Consider the following 16,704-nt stretch of genomic DNA (forward strand, 5'->3'; position numbering starts at 1 on the left):
AGAGTGGACCTGAGCAACGACATGACTTGGTTGGCGGCAAATGTTGGTCTTCAAATCTCTCTCTCTCTCTCTCTCTCTCTCTCTCAAATGTGAAATGATCGCAGTGGGCGTCAGAAGAGTCGTCCTTGCGCGAGGAGAGCTCGATAAACTCGAGGGGCCAAAATATGCCGCGAGGAGGGCGGAGTTGCGCCGAAAGGCGAAAGAACTGAAGCCGCGAGAACAAGGGATCGGCAGGCGGCGGCGGCGTCGCAGAACGAGGCAGAGGAGAGCGACGCGACAGAGGAAGAAGCGACAAGGGAGAGAACGACGAGAGTGGGACGACCGCGAGGTGGCATGAAGGTTGCAGCGAGAATCGGCGAGAGACTGCGAAGAGAGATAGGAAGAGGCGGACGCCCAAGGGCGGGCGACGGCTAGCGCATCACACCCCTCTCCTTGAAATCCCTGTGTGGTGGCGGCGTGCCGTCCTCCCATCCCTCCCTTGGGTTGTCCGTTTTCTTTCTTTCTTTCGACCAACCAGCGACCGCTTTCAACGTTGTTGCATATGCTTTGTATGATCTGTTGCTACGCGTGCAACAAGCTTGTCGCAGGCTGGGCAGTGCTTTGCTGTGTGGGGGCTTGCACGACTGCTATACGCTGTCTGTAGAAGACTGGCACCGAACGAAGAGGCAAGAGAGAGTGCAAAGACGAGAGAGAGATAATACGGGTGTGTTACTGAATTCGGCTGGTGGCCGCACCATTGCCGCACTCCCTCCATTTTCTGGTGATACTGCAGCAATGCTCACCTTGTTTTCATTGCGATGACCTCGATAGCCTATCGCAAAACGGCAGCCTGTGGGAATCTCGCAAATCTTGGCTAACTCGTCACCGAGCCCACTGCCAAAGCCACGCACGCTTGAAGAGAAAGAGCCGGAGCTCTTTCGCACTTCCGTCGTAGATCAGCACAACGCTTGAGCCATCGGTTATTCGCGAACAGCACGGGTATGTCGCACTCGTCGTCCTCCATTTACTCCCTCTACCTAGGAAGTCACCCGGGGTGTGTGTGTGTGCGACTCTCACTCTGTCCCGGGCGCACAGCGAAGCGAAAATGCAAGTGCTCCAACCCTGGCGAGGTACTACCACGCCTCTCGGGGATTTTGTCTGGCCGAGTCAACCCGAGATATGCTGTTCCCATGGCACGTCACATGAGCTTCACATGCGAGCGTTCCGGACCTCACCGCAGATGCAGTGTGAGCAGCGCTAGCGATAGGCGCGCGCGGTGCGGTTGGGAGGCGGAGGCCGTGCAAAAAAGAATAAAGGAGGGCGTGAAAAAAGAAAGTTATTTGTTCAAGATACATTCGCCAACCAACAACCGGCCCCAACCCACTCGACTCACTGCCGCCCCTACCTTCCTTTGAGAGTCAAACCCCCCAAAGGTGCCTACGGCAGCTAGGGTAAGAGCTGCCCCAGGATAAATTGTGCGATCATCCCAGGATGGATGTTGGTACCTCATGTATCGGAGTCTTTGTTAGTATCGAGGTGTCGTGAGTTTTGGTCCTGATAAATTCGCGGCGTTCGCGGCGAGCCGAGCCAGGCCACGGCGCTCGGCCTGCTGAGAGAAGACCTGCCCGGACGGCAGTGACAATTTACCCGACATCAATCGTCGACGGCAACCTCGAGAACTGCGCCTCCAAAGTCGCCCAGATTCGCCTCTCGCGGCGCGCTGAGTTAGTATCGCCGGTGCGCCAGCCGGCTCTGCTCCACAGCAGGGCATGCCTGACTGGCTCCTGCTAGCCGTGCGTCCTGGTGGCATCCATTGCCAGCTCAGGTAGCCTCAGGAGGTCGCCTCGCGCACAACTCGGCGCCGCACAGCACCGCCCCGCGTTACTACCGAGTTAGTATCGTCGACCCACAGAGACTGCTCTTCTGTAGGTGGAGCCGACAAACGCCGACCGGGTCGGCCCCGCCGCCCCCATCGCCGCCGCCGGGGCGGCGGCGGCCTCGGCGGACCATCCGACGCGCCGCGCGCCCGACGGGGAGGTGTTCACCACTCCTGGCTCCTCACCCCGCCACGCCTTCGTGCAGACGCCGTGGCACCCACCTCAGGCGCCGCTCGGACTCGGTTGACGGCCGCCCAAGTGCTTGGCTCGTGCCCAGCCGACCGGCAGGCGATGCCCACTCGCTGCTAGGCTAATCTCGGGCTGTCAAGCGGCGGTGTGGTGCCGTGAAGGGCAGCGGTGCCAAAACTACGACTATTAGTACCGTGCGGGGGCAGTGCATTTAATTATGTCAAAAATCGAAACGTGCTCCGTGGGACGTATTGGGCTAGGATCATGCGTCCGGGAGGCCCCCCTTGCGTGCAGCTCTGAAGTGTGCGTAATCGCGTTTGCGAAATTGGACCCAACGTGCAAGCCGCAAGGCCCGTCGGCTTGGCCACACAGTTCCAAGCGCATCGTGGGCCGCCGAGGCGACCTTTGGCGGGCAATGCTGCCGCTGTTGGTTATGCCGCTGGCCTCGGAAGACCCGTGTCTCGAGAGCAATGTCTTCCGGGACCCGCACATCAATTTTGCCTACGGAGGCTCCGCCGACCTGCGCGGCCGCCACAACACGCTCTACAACTTCCTGTCTGCGCCCGGACTGTCGGTGAACGTCAAGACGGAGGAGGCTGTCTTCAAGATGCACGGCGGTGCCCTGACCATCAACGGCACCTTTCTCACCGAGGCGCACATCACCGCGCAGCTCTCCCCGCAGAAGCTCGCCACGGCCTCATTTTTCGCGTCGGAGCTCTCGTCCAACAACTTTGGGTGGCAGGTGGTGAACGGAACCTGCGTCGGCCGCCCCTTCAAGTTCGGCGCTCACGGCAAGAAGGATTGCTTCGGCCTCAAGATGGCAATGGACTACTCGAGCGCCACCTTCGCATTCCGAAACTGGACCATGAAGGTGCACGGCATGCACACGTGCAAGGGCTGCCTGGTCTCGGGCGCCGAGCACCGCCTCGACATCGGATTCTCCGCGCGCGGCGACGCGCCATCTCGCGACAGACCACACGGCCTAATCGGCCAGTCGTACACGCGGCAAGAGCCACTCAACGGAAAGAAGGACCTCTACCCTTGGGCCGGCTTCTACACCACCAGCGCCCAGGCCGAGGGCGCCATCGAGGGCACGGCGTCCGACTACGAGGTGCTGAGCGCACACGCATCCAAGTTTCGCTTTTCGCGCTTCGACGCGATGAGGGGCGAGCCCGCATCCAAAGACGGTGCAAAAGCAGCCGACACGGTCGATGCTTCGTCCATCGAGCGCCTCGCCGATCCCGCTGTGGAAGAGGAGCGCCGCCGCCTCTCCGAGGTTTGCCCGCCCAGCGCGGCCCCCGTGGCTTCGATTACAGCACCGTCACCGCCTAGTCCCGACACCGACAGCGATGGGATCCCCGACAACCTCGATCCCGATTTGGACGGCGACGGCATCCCCGATGCCGAGGAAGGCACGGCCGACTCGGACAGCGACGGCATTCCCGACCGACTTGACCCCGACTCTTGGCCGCCACCGAAGCCTTGTGCAGCAAACGGTTTCGAGGAGCAGAAAGGCTATGTCCACACCAATGCTTGGAGGACGGTCAAAATCATGGATGAGGCCGAGGTGACGCGTCTCAGTAAGGCGGTGTGGGAAGACCCGTATCCGACAGAGGGCCTGAGGCAGACTGCGTACAACAAGATGCTGTGTGAGGCCATCAAACCAGAATACTGCGGGGGCAAGAAATGCCCATACCGTTTGACGCCGATCGACCCCACATGCGATGAGCAGGCAATACCCGCATGCTCGCCGCGTGGACGAGCAGAAGGCACCCCAGGCTCGCTCTATGCAGACTTTTTCTCGGGGGGGCATTACATATTCTGTATGGATCCCATCTGCGCTCAACTCTGTGCGGCAGAAGAAGCATGCAATTCCTATGAGGTGAGCCAGCACACAGATTCTGCGAGCTGAATACACAGGGACAGGCAACCAGGATGCCTTATTACGGAAAGGATTCTGACAATTGGTTGGTGCCCCAAGACGGCATGTTCTGCGTGAAGCAGTCGCGCTGAGCCGCCTGTAGCACACCGGAGGAATTAGACACCACAGATACGCACACACCGATGTCCGAAGGGGTAAGAAGGACGTCATTAGTACTGTACGAAACCTCAGAAGGCCATGGGCGCCGAGAGAACATTCCCCCGAGAGGACAAAAAGAAAAAAGAAAAAGTCGACGCACCCCCTCCTTGCGCAGTGTCCCTCGCTAAGTGTCGCCGTTATCGGGGCACGCTATCCTGTGCAGGCTTACCCCGCCGACGATGCGGCGTCCGTGTCGCCTCTCTGGTTCGCGTCGAGGCCAAAGCTGCCTCCGATGCTGCTGCTGACGGGCGGAGCGGACCAGGTCGTGCCGTGCGACCAGACGACTCGCTTTGCAGAGGCGGCTCGCGGCGCCGGGAATGACGTCACGCAGCTCATCTTTGAGGAGGCGGGTCACGGCGGCGGCGCCGTGAATTGCGCTGCAGGGCGTCGTGCGACACTCGACTTCCTCCGCTCCAACGGCCTGCTCACCGGGCCCGAGAGGGAGTCGGACGACCCGCGCGACGCACTCGGCGGGACGATGAGAGCCTTCAAGCTGCAGGCTGTCGAGTACTCGCCGCCGCCGCTGCCGCTTCGCCCGGCGGCGACGCTCAGGCTGCGGCCTCGCCTGATACCAAAGTGAAAATACAAGGGGCCAAAGTTAGGACGTGACGATCCTGCATAGCCATAGGTGAGCGTGTGAGCATGCTCGTAACGTGTGTGCAGCTGCAGGGTCTCCACACATTCTCGATCAAAGTATGGCGGCTTCACACAAATCAACGTTTAGGAAGAGGTGTCCCGGTTTCGGCTTTCGCCGCACGCCCCGGTCCAGAGGGCGCGCTGGGCCTGGGGCGTGGGGGCGGCGCCGGGTGAACGGAACACCCCAGTCTCTGCCCGCGAAGAGCGACACAGACAAAGGGCCATACATCGAAGAGCACACGCGCTGCGATATCGATCTGTTCTCTCCCCCACACACGTCACACGAACACACCGCGATCGCGAGAGAGAGAGAGAGTCAAGTGTACACAGACAGTCACGCGGACGTTTCATCGAGGAGGTACAGGCGTCACGCTAACTGACCTTGCTACATAGAGAGCGTTGCAGATGGGTCACGCTAGGGGGCGGCTCGGCGAGCCCCACAGGGTACACACTAAGCGCTGAGTGCTTCCCCACCTGCTGGCTCCTGCCGGGTGCACGCACCAGCTCGTGAGGGCGGTCGAGCCTCCCCTCACATCGCCGGGAGCTATCTCAGAACAAATTCCCTGCGCCCTTGAGCATGTCGGGCGGCGTCGGCTTCAGGGATGGGTCCTTTGCCTGGATGGCGTCCACGGCAACCTTGACGTCCTGTAGGAAGCCCGCATCGACCGTCTTCAGGCCCTCCTTGTCGTAAACGTACGGAATCTCTCCGGCGGGCATGCCCTTTGGACCGCCGCGACCGAGGAACTCGTACGGCACTGGCTTGCCTGTCGCGTCGACACCGGCAGGCACGACGACCTTTGGCAGCGGGAGGATCTTGTGCTGGAAGAGAGTGAAGAGCGCGTTCGTGGAGGCTCCCGCCTGTGCCGTGTAGAACTCGCCCGTCTCCTGGTCGAGCAGCTGGATGTCGCACGTGCCTGTGGTTGAGCACAGGTAGTCCTGCGTGTGCGACGCGCCGGTGGCGAGGATGAGGTCGAGATTGTTCTTGTCCATGTACTCGTTCCACGCGAGTATGGCCTTCTTGCGCATCTCCTGCATGAGAAAGACGTAGTGGAGCTCATCAGTGTACAGCGAAGCCGTGAGAAAGCCGATGCCCGCGTGAGTCGCGCCAGCAGACCAAGTGTCCTCGATCAGATCCTTCATCGAGATTGAGGTGTTGAGGTATTGGTAGAGCCATTGTGACATCTGGCCGTACGCCGTGTGGAAGATGTCTAGTGGCCACGAGACGGGCAGCTCATCGCTCTCCTTCATCTTCACTGCCGGGGCGGGACGCACGCAAGCGGGTCGGCAGGAAGGGGGGGGGGGGCGCGGGGTAAAGGGGGGGGGGGGGGGCTGGTGCTCCGCTACCACCACCACCACCACCACTGCTGCCGCCGCCGCCGCCGCTGCTGCTGCTGCTGCTGGGGAGAGGGGGAGCGTCAGCGCACTGCAGAAGAGAGCCTCATCGAGGTTGTCGTTGCCGTCTCCATCGTCGTCTGGGTACTCCGCGTCGACAAGCGTCGCTCCTGCTGCCACGAGCGCCACCTTTGCCTTTTCGTACGTCTCCATGAAGGGAACCGACGGGCGCATCATCGACGGGAACTGGTAGAAGCCAAAGTTCTGGTTGGGGTTTGCGCACTTCGGGACGTACATGTCGACGAAGGGATGGCGGGGCACGCCGATGCGCAACTCGGAGATCTTCTTCCCGCCGAACTGAGAGGCGTTGTAACCGTACAAGCCGCTGTCGAAAGCGATGATGTCCTCCATCGACCGCGCGTTCAACCCGGTCTGGTCGAGCACGTACGAGAAGCCAGGGTTGCCATCATTCGCGTAGTGACCGCGGGTCGGGTCATAGCCGAAGTTGCCGTTTTGCGTGGCGGGGATGCGGGTCGACGAGCCCGTGTCCTCGGAGATCGCGATGGGCGCCAGGCGAGTCGCCACCGCCGAACCCGAGCCGCCGCTCGAGCCGCCTGCTGACATGAGGCGGCCGAAGGGCGACTGCGTGCAACCGCTCGCGTAGTTGCAGGTGATGATGGAGCTCGCGAACTCGGGCACATTGGTCTTCCCGAAAATGATGCCGTTGGCGGCCTTGACGTCGATGAGCATCTGGGCGTCCTGAAGGGCGGTCATGTCATGCAGCATGCCAGCCCCGGCCGACGACTTGAAGTCAACCGTCGCCATGGTGCCCTTGGCCGGAACCGGGAGGCCGTAGAACGGGGCAATCGAGTTGAGGCCCTCCGCGGCCGCCTTGGCATCCATCGCCTTGGCCGCTTCGATGACCCGCTCCGGCCAGGTTGGGTCGTTGTCTAGGTACATGAACGCATTCATCGAAGCGTAGTGGCGGAGGCGCATCACCAGCAAGGAGACGTACTCCTCGCAGGTCACCGTCCCTGCCTTGCGTGCCTCAATATAGTCGACCACGCCCATCTTCGCCATCTCGATCTCCTTCGGCGTCATCTCGGGCGGACCGGGAAGGTCCGGGAGATTGGCTAAATACCAATCCGAGATGTCCTGGTGCGATGAGGTTCCGGGCCCGCGGCCCATGAGCGGCGCGAGGAGCTCCTTTGGTGGGAAGGAGCTATGCCATTCGGGCTTCGTGGGGCCCTCGCACTCCGGGGCTGGCTGCGACGCAAAGGCGAGGAGTGTGGGAAGCGCAGCGAGCAGAAGGGCCGACGACCGCATCTTGTGTTGATGGCACCTAGCAGGGCGAAGGCGCGAAGCAAAGGTGGGCGACGAGCGAGGGCGCATCGCATGGGTGGGAGTGGTGCGGGCGCGGCGGGTTCCGTGAGCAACAGGCGTCGCGGGGGTCATGCGTGCAGCGGGCGGCTGTTCGTCAGCGCGGTGCGGCGGGGCAAGTGCGAGAGGAAGCGGAAAGTGAAGGGCGGCCTGTGAGGTCGGGGGGTGCAACACTCGGGGGGTTTACTCTCCGCAATCAAACCCAGCGGATTTGAGAGAAAGAAATCAATCTCTTTCTTCTTTCTTTTGCCACATGTGCATGCTGTACATGTGCATGTGCATGTGCACGCGCGTGTCCGTGTGCACGCACACGACACGCAGCTAAGACCCACATGATACCTCCTGTCCCCTAGTACTCCGAGACCCACCTCTCCTCCTCGAGGAGTCTCCCCCGCCCCTGCCTCCTCTCCCCTGCCTCCTCTCCCCCTTGCGCAGCAGCGCGACGAAGCCGCCCTGGTGCTCCTCGTTCGGGAGGAAGGTGACGCCCTGCGGCTGCGTGCGGCTCAGCGCGCCGCGCGGCGGTCGCAGCGGCGCGAGCGTCGCGCCTGGCGCCTCCGCTGCGAAGCGCTGCACCGCCTCCTCGGACGACGGCTCGACGCTAGAGCTCGCAAACTGCTTCGGAAATTGGCCACAAACGACGGGCGCCTCGTGCGTGTCTGACGCTTTGACTTTGCCGCCGCCGCCGCCATCGCCCCGGCCGCCACCGCCGCCCTCGCCCTCACCGCTGCCGCCACCCTCACCCTCGCCGCCAGTCAATGCTGGCACATGCACGGTTGGTGCCGAGGGCTGCCGCAGCTCACGGGAAATGGAGCACTTTGCCTTGCTCAACGCCAAGCGGGCTGAGGGCTTCACCTGCCCTGGAGGGACATCATTCGCCCCCAACCCGGAACCGCTCGCTTTTGATTGCCGATTGTGGCGGGCGTCACAGCTGCATTCGCAAGACATGGCCGACAACAACTACTTCAGCCACATTTCACAGGATGGGAGAACGCCGGGGCAGCGCGCCAGCGCTCAGGGAGCCCCGTACGGCGGCGAGAACATCGCGGCCGGGAATGCAGACCCGCAAGCCGTTCTCTGGGTAGCCTCACATCCAGGGCCGGGGAGCTAAACGCCCGCGATTTCTTTCCCCACGCTCCTCCTTTGTATCTGGCCACGTTCCGCTGACACGGCCCGGACGCGCGTATCTCGCTCGACGCCAACATCCTCCTATCCCCTTGACCAGCGCATTTGGCGCATAGTTCACACTTTGTTCTTCTCCGATCGCACTCAACCCGACCCGGGCATGTATCAGTCCTCACCACCCTCAGACCGTGTAGGCGATGTGCGTGACTCTGTCCATCCTTCATATGGACCATCATGACCCAGGTGATGTGTGTACAAGTCATTGTACGCACAGTTGGCATTGCATCGTCAATATTATCGCGTCGGTCCGAGTACGAGCTTCTCCGCTCCCGCTCCCGCGGCTGCTGCTTCGGGACGGCGCCGCGGATCGACTTCAACGGACCTCTGAGTGGGAGGTTCGGCCCGGGCCCGCCCTCCTGCGGCCAGGCTGGGTGCACCCGGTAGCTGTGGGCTGGGGACAGCCAAGTAGACCGGCGTCGGACCGCGATAGGCCCGATAGTGGGACCATTGTTGGAGCCCGGGATATCGGGATGTGAGCCGTCTCCGGGCGTGTTTTGCGTGGTCACGTAGCTATGTCTCCACGTAGCCTGCGGCTTCTGTGAGTCAAACCACGCTTGTCAGGGATGGGTATGGCATGTGTTGCGAGGCTGGTGAGCTTTCTGGCCGTCAGATTCGGCTCTACCGTCCGGTGTGAAAGGATTGTTGGATCGGCTGGTTTATCAAGTAAATAGGAGATATGCTGGAACGGCCAAGTTCAGACATGTCCCATCGGAGCGAGGAGCGTCGCTGGCGTGATGAGCAACGGCGCGCCGAGTGCGGACGCGAAGAGTGGCGATGGCAGGGCGAGCGACGGCGGTCGCGATCACGCGATGAGCCGCGGCGGGATGAGCTGCGGCGGCGCGACGAGCGTTGGCAAGGCGAGCAATGGCCGCACCATGACGGGCGGCATGACGAGCGGCGCGGCTACAACGACTCTTGGTGCAGTGGTCGCGAGCAGCGAAGGCACGCTGAGCCACAATTGCCCGCTGAGCGATGGCACGACGCGCCATTGCGCGGCGAGCAACGGCCGCACCATGACGGGCGGCATGACGAGCGGCGCGGCTACGACGATCGGGGCAGAGGCGAGCGCGAGCGCGACTGGCACGATCGGCGCGATGACCGGCGCGAACGCGGCGAGGGGCAGCCTCAGCACAGCGGTCGCCGGGAGCGACCGCCGATGCGTGGTGCGGGATCGCGCGACGAGCGGCAGAGCTCTGCTGCCGGTGGTCAGCTCAACGCTAAGCAGCTCAGCAGCCACATCTCAAATGCTGGCAGCGCTGACGCATTGCTCGCGCTCTCTGCTGCCCACAGCGCGAGCTTGAACCACATCCACGCTGCGAACCTGTGGAACAAACTGGGCAAGCAGCGCGTCGAGCGGCGGCACGAGGAGCGGCTTGAGCAGCTGGTGCAGCGCACGCTCGACCTCGTATCTTCGTGCGAGGCACGTAACCTGGCGAACATCGCTCACGGTGCGGCAAAGTGCGGCCTGCGAACGAGGGTGGTGCGTTCGCTGTACGCGGCGGTGGCGGAGGCGGCGGTGCGCGGCGGGCTGGATCGCTTCAACCCGCAGGACCTGGCCAACACGGTGTGGGCGTATGCGACGGCGGGCGTGGCTGCGGACGCGCTGTACGCGGCGGTGGCGGAGGCGGCGGTGCGCGGCGGGCTGGCTGGCTTCAACCCGCAGGGGCTGGCCAACACGGCGTGGGCGTACGCGACGGCGGGCGTGGCTGCGGACGCGCTCTACGCGGCGGTGGCGGAGGCGGCGGTGCGGAGCGGGCTGGATCGCTTCAAGCCGCAGAACCTGGCCAACACGGTGTGGGCGTATGCGACGGCGGGCGTGGCTGCGGACGCGCTGTATGCGGCGGTGGCGGAGGCGGCGGTGCGGAGCGGCCTGGTTGGCTTCAAGCCGCAGGACCTAGCCAACACGGTGTGGGCGTACGCGACGGCGGGCGTGGCTGCGGACGCGCTGTACGCGGCGGTGGCGGAGGAGGCGGTGCGCGGCGGGCTGGCTGGCTTCAAGCCACAGGAGCTGGCCAACACGGTGTGGGCGTATGCGACGGCGGGCGTGGCTGCGGACGCACTGTACGCGGCGGTGGCGGAGGCGGCGGTGCGCGGCGGGCTGGCTGGCTTCAAGCCGCAGGAGCTGGCCAACACGGCGTGGGCGTATGCAGCGGCAGACCATTATCACCAGGCGCTGCTTGCCGACTGCGCCCGCGTGATCAGCGACTCGCTCGCGCGGGATCCGTCAAGGTGGAGCGAGGAGGGCCGCGTTCAGCTTCACCAGTGGCAGCTCTGGCTCTCTCTTGAGCGAGGCGAAGACGGCCAGCAGCATCTCCTCCCCGCCCCCCAGCGCCAGCTTTGCCGCGACGCTATGGTGGCGACCGTAGCTCGGCCGTCAGGTTTGCATCGCTCGGTAGCGGCTGCCCTTGCCGCCGTCCGCTCCGGCTTCGAGGAGGAGCATCTCGAGCCGCGCACCGGCTACTCGCTCGACCTGGCGCTGCCCTCGTCACGCATCGCGGTCGAGGTGGACGGCCCCTCTCACTTCCTGCTGCCCGACGGCCGGGGCGTGCGCAGACCCAATGGGCCGACGCTGCTCAAGCGGCGCCTCCTTGCGGCGGCTGGCTGGAGGGTGATCAGCGTTCCATTCTACGAGTGGGACGGCTTCGCGACGGCCAAGGAGCGGCAAACCTACCTGCAGGGGGCGGTCGCCCCGCTGTTGGGCTAGTGCTTGGCGGGCGGCTCCGCGGTGTACCTGTGTTAGTCGGCCAGTCAGTGCGCGTCGCAGGAAGGGCGCTGGGAGCAACACGGAGCTCAGTTGGACGTTTTCAAGAGTAGCGTGTCAGAGTGAAATGGAACTAGCCTTGTGCACTGGCGGTGGCGCGTGTGCTACAAGAAATAACGCCTCTGTCTAAAAGAATTAACAAATCCCGACCTTCACAGCTCACGACCTTGAAGGGGTGGTGATCTATCGCGAACCGGCGGTTGGCGGGGGGCTCGCACACCAGGGTAGCAGGGTTGGGCGCGCGAAGAAAACACACACGGGGGTGCGTGTTTTTTGTGTTCAAAGTTCCGGTGCCCAGGTCCGGTGGCCTGACTGTGTTCCGCCCCGTCTATTCTACAGAGCGCCCGCCTCCACGCTCTGCCTACCTTCCCTCTCCCGCTCGCTGACGCTGTGTCCCGAGGTGGAGCGGCAGCCCCACCATCCCGCTCGCCTTGACCGCGTCGATCAGCGCCTGCGAGCCCGCAACCATGGCCGCGACTGACTTGCCTTCTCCGGGACGAAAGATGACCATCGAGCCACATATGCAGGCGGGGCACGCCTTTGGGAAGTCAAAGAGCGGTAAGTGGAGGTACTCCGCCTCACACCCGTCCACGCTCAGCGCCTACGGTACACGTCCGCCCGCGCCTCCCCGTGAGTGCGCAGCCCGCCCCGCCGCCTCGCGCTCCGCAGCAGCGGGCGAGCCTTGGCGAACGATGCCCAGTTGGTGACTGCACCGTATGTGCCACCCATCAGGTGCTCCGCGTTGGTCAGCTGTGCGGTGCGCGGCTCTGCGGCTCGTGTGTAAACGCCGCCGCGCCCCGTCACGCTCCTGCGGATCAGCGAGGGCGTCGCATAGTCGGGAGGCATGTATGTCATCAAGTCCTCGTAGTTGCCCGCGTCCGCCTCGCCGCACCCGGTGACCTGCGGTGAACGACGTGGCGGGCTCATCCTCATCCTCGAGAGTTTCCGCCGGCGTCCCGGCGGCGGCGCCACCTTGCCGCGAAAGTTGATGGCCATCATGGCGCACCGACACTTGAGCGCGCTGAGGAAGGCGGAGACGAGCACGTCATTTGTGCTGACAAAGGGAACCTGTGGTGGCACGACCGTCGTGCGCTGTCCGAATACAGGGGGTCGCCCGCCACGGAGAGCGTCCGGCCGCCCCGAGCGTATCTCATCCGCCTCTCTCGCATCTCCTGCAGCCGCACCCCGTCGGCGATGGTGCCAAAAGAGTCTCCGCGCGTCTCCTCCGCCTTTCGAGCCGCGACCCATTCCTCGTCGACGTGGAAGCCAAGGTGGACGGTGGAGGGGAAGAGGGCGCCGCGCAGCTGGCCAAACAGGAAGCGCGCGAGGAAGCCGGGCGGGCACACCGCCATGGCGCTCTCCTCGCCGCCCGACGCCTGAAGGATCCGCGTGGGCAACTCCTGCTTGCGGACGGGGTTGAGCGCCTCGACAGCCGCACCGGCAGAGAGCATGGTGTGGAGGCGGTAAAAGCCGTGCCCGTCGAGGAGCGAGTGGTTCGCGCTGACGACCAGGGCAAACCGCCCATCCGGCTCGTCGGCGTCCGGGATTAGGCACACGCGCCACAGTCGCTCGCCCGTGCCGAGGGAAGCGTCGCTCGTCTTGCACACCACGGGGTCGACGATGCGCACCATCTCATCGTATGCTGCGCCGCTCGCGAGCAGAATGTCCGCTCGCACCTCAAAGCACGGCTTTGGCGACGGCTGGTGGTAGTATGCCTCCATCAGGCCCGAGTCGGGATCCCTCTCGAGCACCGAGGTGAGCCACGGGTTGGCGGCGACGATCTGGCGCACGCGCCGCGAGAGCGACGCCGCGGCGACATAGGGCGGGCCGCGGAAGAAGGTGACCGTGCTCGTGGCAGGGCTCATGCACAGCAACGGACCGCGCTCGCTCGGCAGCAGCGACAGCTTGACGAGCGAGGCGAGCCGAGCCGCGAGCCGGCGTTGCCGGCGGCGGCGGAGGAGCAGCAAGAGGCCCACGACGGAGGCACCGACGATCAGAGCTCGAGTCGCGGACTTGGGCATGGACTAGGCGGAGGACGCACTCGGGGCGCTAGCGGTTTTTTCAAGCACAATCCTCATTCACTCAGCGGTCCACTTACGCAAATGCTCCGAGGTCTCTTGGAGCAGAGCCCCGGCGAGGCCTCGAAAGAGCCCTCGAGAGGGGTACCCTGGGTGGGCGGGGCCTCTACTCGCCAGCGCATTCACAGCCTTGTTATGAGAAGAAACTACGTCCTATGGCGCTATTCACATAAACGCACAACCAACCCCGGGCCCGAAATCGCACAGAGACAGTCACGCAACTCGGGGTCCCAGGGAAGGCGAGCAAAAACCTTATCGCGCGCGCTAGGCGCCGACTCGGAGGCCGCACCGGTCAGGCGCGCTGCCGGAGAGAGGGAGGCGGTCCGAGGGTGAATCGCCAGCTGCCGCGGCAGGCGGCTGAGCAGCAGAGCTCTGGCACCGGCGGGCGGCGGTGTGCCGCCGCCAGGGCAGCTTCAAGTCGCATTGCGAAAAAAGATTTTTTTTTGGTTGATGCTACCCAAACTGCACTCCAAGCTCCAAGTGCACTGGGCTTACTGGGACTGTCCCAAAATCCTGCTCGTGCAGGTGGGGACCCTGTCCTCCTCCCACCGCTCGTTGGTTGTCTGTTTTCGTTCTTTCTTTTTACTACTGACCCGGGACTACTTTCTTTCTGCCGGGCGACGAGCTGCTGCTCGACCAGATCTCTCCAATCTCACGAAAAATCCAGGGAGCCTAAAGCGACTCCTGCGAGGCCACGGCGAGGCACCGAGGAAATACGTCCTATGGTTCACATAAACGCACAACCCCGGGCCCGAAATCGCACAGAGTTCAGAGACAGTCACGCAACTCGGGGTCCCAGGGAAGGCGAGCAAAAACCTTATCGCGCGCGCTAGACACCATGGTTCACACAATCTGCTCTGCGATGGCCGTGTGTGAAGAACGACTGAGATACGCTGCTTCTGCTCGCAGGCCCTAGCCAATTCTTGGTGGTCCAAGTCACCTCGATCCTCGTCGAGGTCTGGGCCCGCGTCAAATAAATAAATAAAAAAGGACACCTCTCTCCTGTGAGGTGGGTAAAAAAGAACAGGTCCCCGCCCTTGCGATCTTTGTGCAGGGTTCTTTTGTGGGTGTGGTCGGCGACTAGCCGGGGTCGTCCTCCCGATGGGGGACTAGCACTAGCCGTCTTCCACATGGATCATGGTCCCTCGGGTCCCTGCTGCTCCTAATCTCTTCGTTTGGCCTGTACACGTTATTCTTCCGATTCTATATTCTTTTTCGATGCGATTTTCAGCGATTTTCAGCAGGAATATGAAGAATATTTGAGAATATAGACCCTGTTTTGGACAAGAATACGGAAAGAGTACGGAAAAAGAATATAGATAGTACTTGGCGAGAAAAACGTGTGCAGGCCAACTCTTCGTACATCCTCCTGCTGATCTCCGCAAAGTCCTGCTCCCTCCCTCGTCTCGCCCTGCGCGTCTGCTCCGCCTCACCGTCTTCTGCCCTGCGTCGTCTGGCGACGGGCCCGCGTCAGCTTGTTCTGCCCACAGCGCGTTCGCCGCCTTCCAGAGAATCTCGCCGACCCCGAAAGAAGATCTTACACCGCCCTTCCTGGCAGCGAGCTCCCTCCGACCCACCCGCGCTAGGTCTCGGGTTTGACGCATGGGGTCACTCCCGCGAAACTCGTGAACTAGCCGGGGCAGTCGGAGAAGGGGCAACTCCGTGCACTGACGGTCGGCCGTCAGAAACCACGCCTGCGTGGATCGCGTCACACCAATCCTCGCTACCCAACGCGGCCAAAGGATATCCACCTCGAGAATCTCGAGAAAAAGATCTCCGGCAACAACACTTCCGGGTTGGCACGGGACTGGCAGGAAAGAAGAGCCTGTGCCGTGTGTGTGTGTGGCCGACGTGCCGTGCTGGGCCTCGAGCCCAACGACGCGTGCACCCCTGCGGCGGCGGCCCAGTGGCTCCAGTTCGCCGAGTGGTACCAGTGGCCGCACGTCACCTACTTTGACTCGCCCCAGGAGCTGCACGCCAAGGTGGAGCAGCTTCTCCGCGACGAGAGCGCCCGGCGCACCATCTCAGACGGCGCAAAGGCATTCTTCGCCGCCGAGCGAGAGCGGGCCGCGGGGCACGTGCGCGCGGCGCTCCAGAGGTCGCTGCGTGTGGCGCCCGCGCGGGCAGCCCCGAGGGAGCGAGAGGGCGTGCCGGGGTTTGCGATGATTTTGAGTCGCGCATGGGGGTGATTCGGCCGGATGATTATTCGGCGTGCGCACGCACCGCATTCGCCCTTTCCGCCGCCGCCCTCCTGGCCCCCTCCTCCCCCACCAGGCCCTCTTCCGCCGCCCCCCTTTCCGCGGACCCCCCCCCGTCGCCCCCCCCCCCGCCGCCATCCCCCCCCGCCGGCCCCCTCTCCGCCGCCTCACTGCCCGCCGCCCCCCTCCCCTCCAGGGCTTGGACCCGAGCCGTGAGCGCCGTCACTCTCGCCGAGTCGCTCGCGTCATCGATGAGCGCACGAAGGATCGCTACCGCCTCGCGGCTCGCTGCGCGCTCGTCACGCCACTGGGCTCGCATCATTTGAATCTCGCCACCGCATTGACTCGTGCGCCTCCGTCGACGAGGCCCGCAACGGACTCGGAAAATACCTGCGGCAACTCCGCCACTGCCGCCGCCAGCGCTCCGAGCCGGCAGCTCAGCTGGTTGAGGAGTCTGGTCGGAACGTCCGGGCTAGTGCCATTTCACTCTGACACGCTAATCTTGAAAACGTCTCCAACGGAGCTCCGTGTTGCTTCCAGCGCCCTCCCCCGCGCTCCATGCGGCCATGGCCGATGCTCCTAGTATGAGAGGTCATCTGGCTACCGCAAGAGCGACCCAACTCGTCGACATCGTCCGATGATGGTGCCGCAAAGTCAGCCTTCGGAGGCTATCGTGGGGTCGAGCCGGCAGTAGCCGTGACATGTGGTTCCACCACCCCTCGTAGGCTTTGCCTCTGATCGCCACCGTTCCCAGGCTGCCTAATGGGATGGAAAGGAAGGCTGGGCGAGCGTATAGAAGCGTGCTCGACCTTGTCGTGGCAACCTGCACGGCAGCGCTGGCGGGCGCGATGAGCGTCGTGCCACCTGACCCGACGCTGCCGATCGTTGCAAGCGAGGCGAGGCTAGAGCAGGGCAACTGCCTTACGCAGCTACCCCAACGCTTCCCTGCACTTCACTACACCTCGATCAAGTACAGTGGGCCGGCTCGCGGACAAACGGGCCGGCTCGCAGA

The 16,704-nt window shown here is 63.6% G+C and overlaps 5 protein-coding genes across 5 annotated transcripts; 3 read left to right on the forward strand and 2 right to left on the reverse strand.

Moving 5' to 3' along the window:
* Positions 1 to 1,181: 1,181 nt before the first annotated feature.
* EMIHUDRAFT_454964 (hypothetical protein) lies at positions 1,182 to 2,285 on the forward strand (the record flags this gene model as incomplete). Its single annotated transcript, XM_005789534.1, has 4 exons — positions 1,182 to 1,314; positions 1,571 to 1,671; positions 1,746 to 1,804; positions 2,083 to 2,285. The coding sequence occupies 4 exons, from the start codon at positions 1,182 to 1,184 to the stop codon at positions 2,168 to 2,170; spliced, it is 381 nt and encodes a 126-aa protein (XP_005789591.1). The 3' UTR covers positions 2,171 to 2,285.
* A 175-nt stretch (positions 2,286 to 2,460) lies between these two features.
* EMIHUDRAFT_225862 (hypothetical protein) lies at positions 2,461 to 4,705 on the forward strand (the record flags this gene model as incomplete). Its single annotated transcript, XM_005789535.1, has 6 exons — positions 2,461 to 3,321; positions 3,550 to 3,692; positions 3,778 to 3,895; positions 3,966 to 4,016; positions 4,159 to 4,215; positions 4,289 to 4,705. 6 exons carry the CDS (start codon positions 2,461 to 2,463, stop codon positions 4,703 to 4,705), a joined length of 1,647 nt encoding a protein of 548 aa, XP_005789592.1.
* A 605-nt stretch (positions 4,706 to 5,310) lies between these two features.
* EMIHUDRAFT_109981 (hypothetical protein) lies at positions 5,311 to 7,419 on the reverse strand (the record flags this gene model as incomplete). Its single annotated transcript, XM_005789536.1, has 2 exons — positions 5,311 to 6,014; positions 6,186 to 7,419. 2 exons carry the CDS (start codon positions 7,417 to 7,419, stop codon positions 5,311 to 5,313), a joined length of 1,938 nt encoding a protein of 645 aa, XP_005789593.1.
* Positions 7,420 to 8,228: 809 nt separating this feature from the next.
* EMIHUDRAFT_225864 (hypothetical protein) lies at positions 8,229 to 9,131 on the forward strand (the record flags this gene model as incomplete). Its single annotated transcript, XM_005789537.1, has 4 exons — positions 8,229 to 8,249; positions 8,453 to 8,551; positions 8,790 to 8,838; positions 9,022 to 9,131. 4 exons carry the CDS (start codon positions 8,229 to 8,231, stop codon positions 9,129 to 9,131), a joined length of 279 nt encoding a protein of 92 aa, XP_005789594.1.
* A 2,568-nt stretch (positions 9,132 to 11,699) lies between these two features.
* EMIHUDRAFT_440460 (hypothetical protein) lies at positions 11,700 to 13,192 on the reverse strand. Its single transcript, XM_005789538.1, has 4 exons — positions 12,601 to 13,192; positions 12,389 to 12,484; positions 12,098 to 12,316; positions 11,700 to 12,017 (listed from the first exon to the last, which is right to left on the reverse strand). The coding sequence occupies exons 1-4, from the start codon at positions 13,135 to 13,137 to the stop codon at positions 11,778 to 11,780; spliced, it is 1,092 nt and encodes a 363-aa protein (XP_005789595.1). The 5' UTR covers positions 13,138 to 13,192; the 3' UTR covers positions 11,700 to 11,777.
* Positions 13,193 to 16,704: the final 3,512 nt, after the last annotated feature.

The sequence above is a fragment of the Emiliania huxleyi genome (genome assembly GCF_000372725.1).
Source record: "Emiliania huxleyi CCMP1516 chromosome Unknown EMIHUscaffold_127, whole genome shotgun sequence".
In the NCBI taxonomy this organism is placed as follows: Eukaryota; Haptophyta; order Isochrysidales; family Noelaerhabdaceae; genus Emiliania; species Emiliania huxleyi.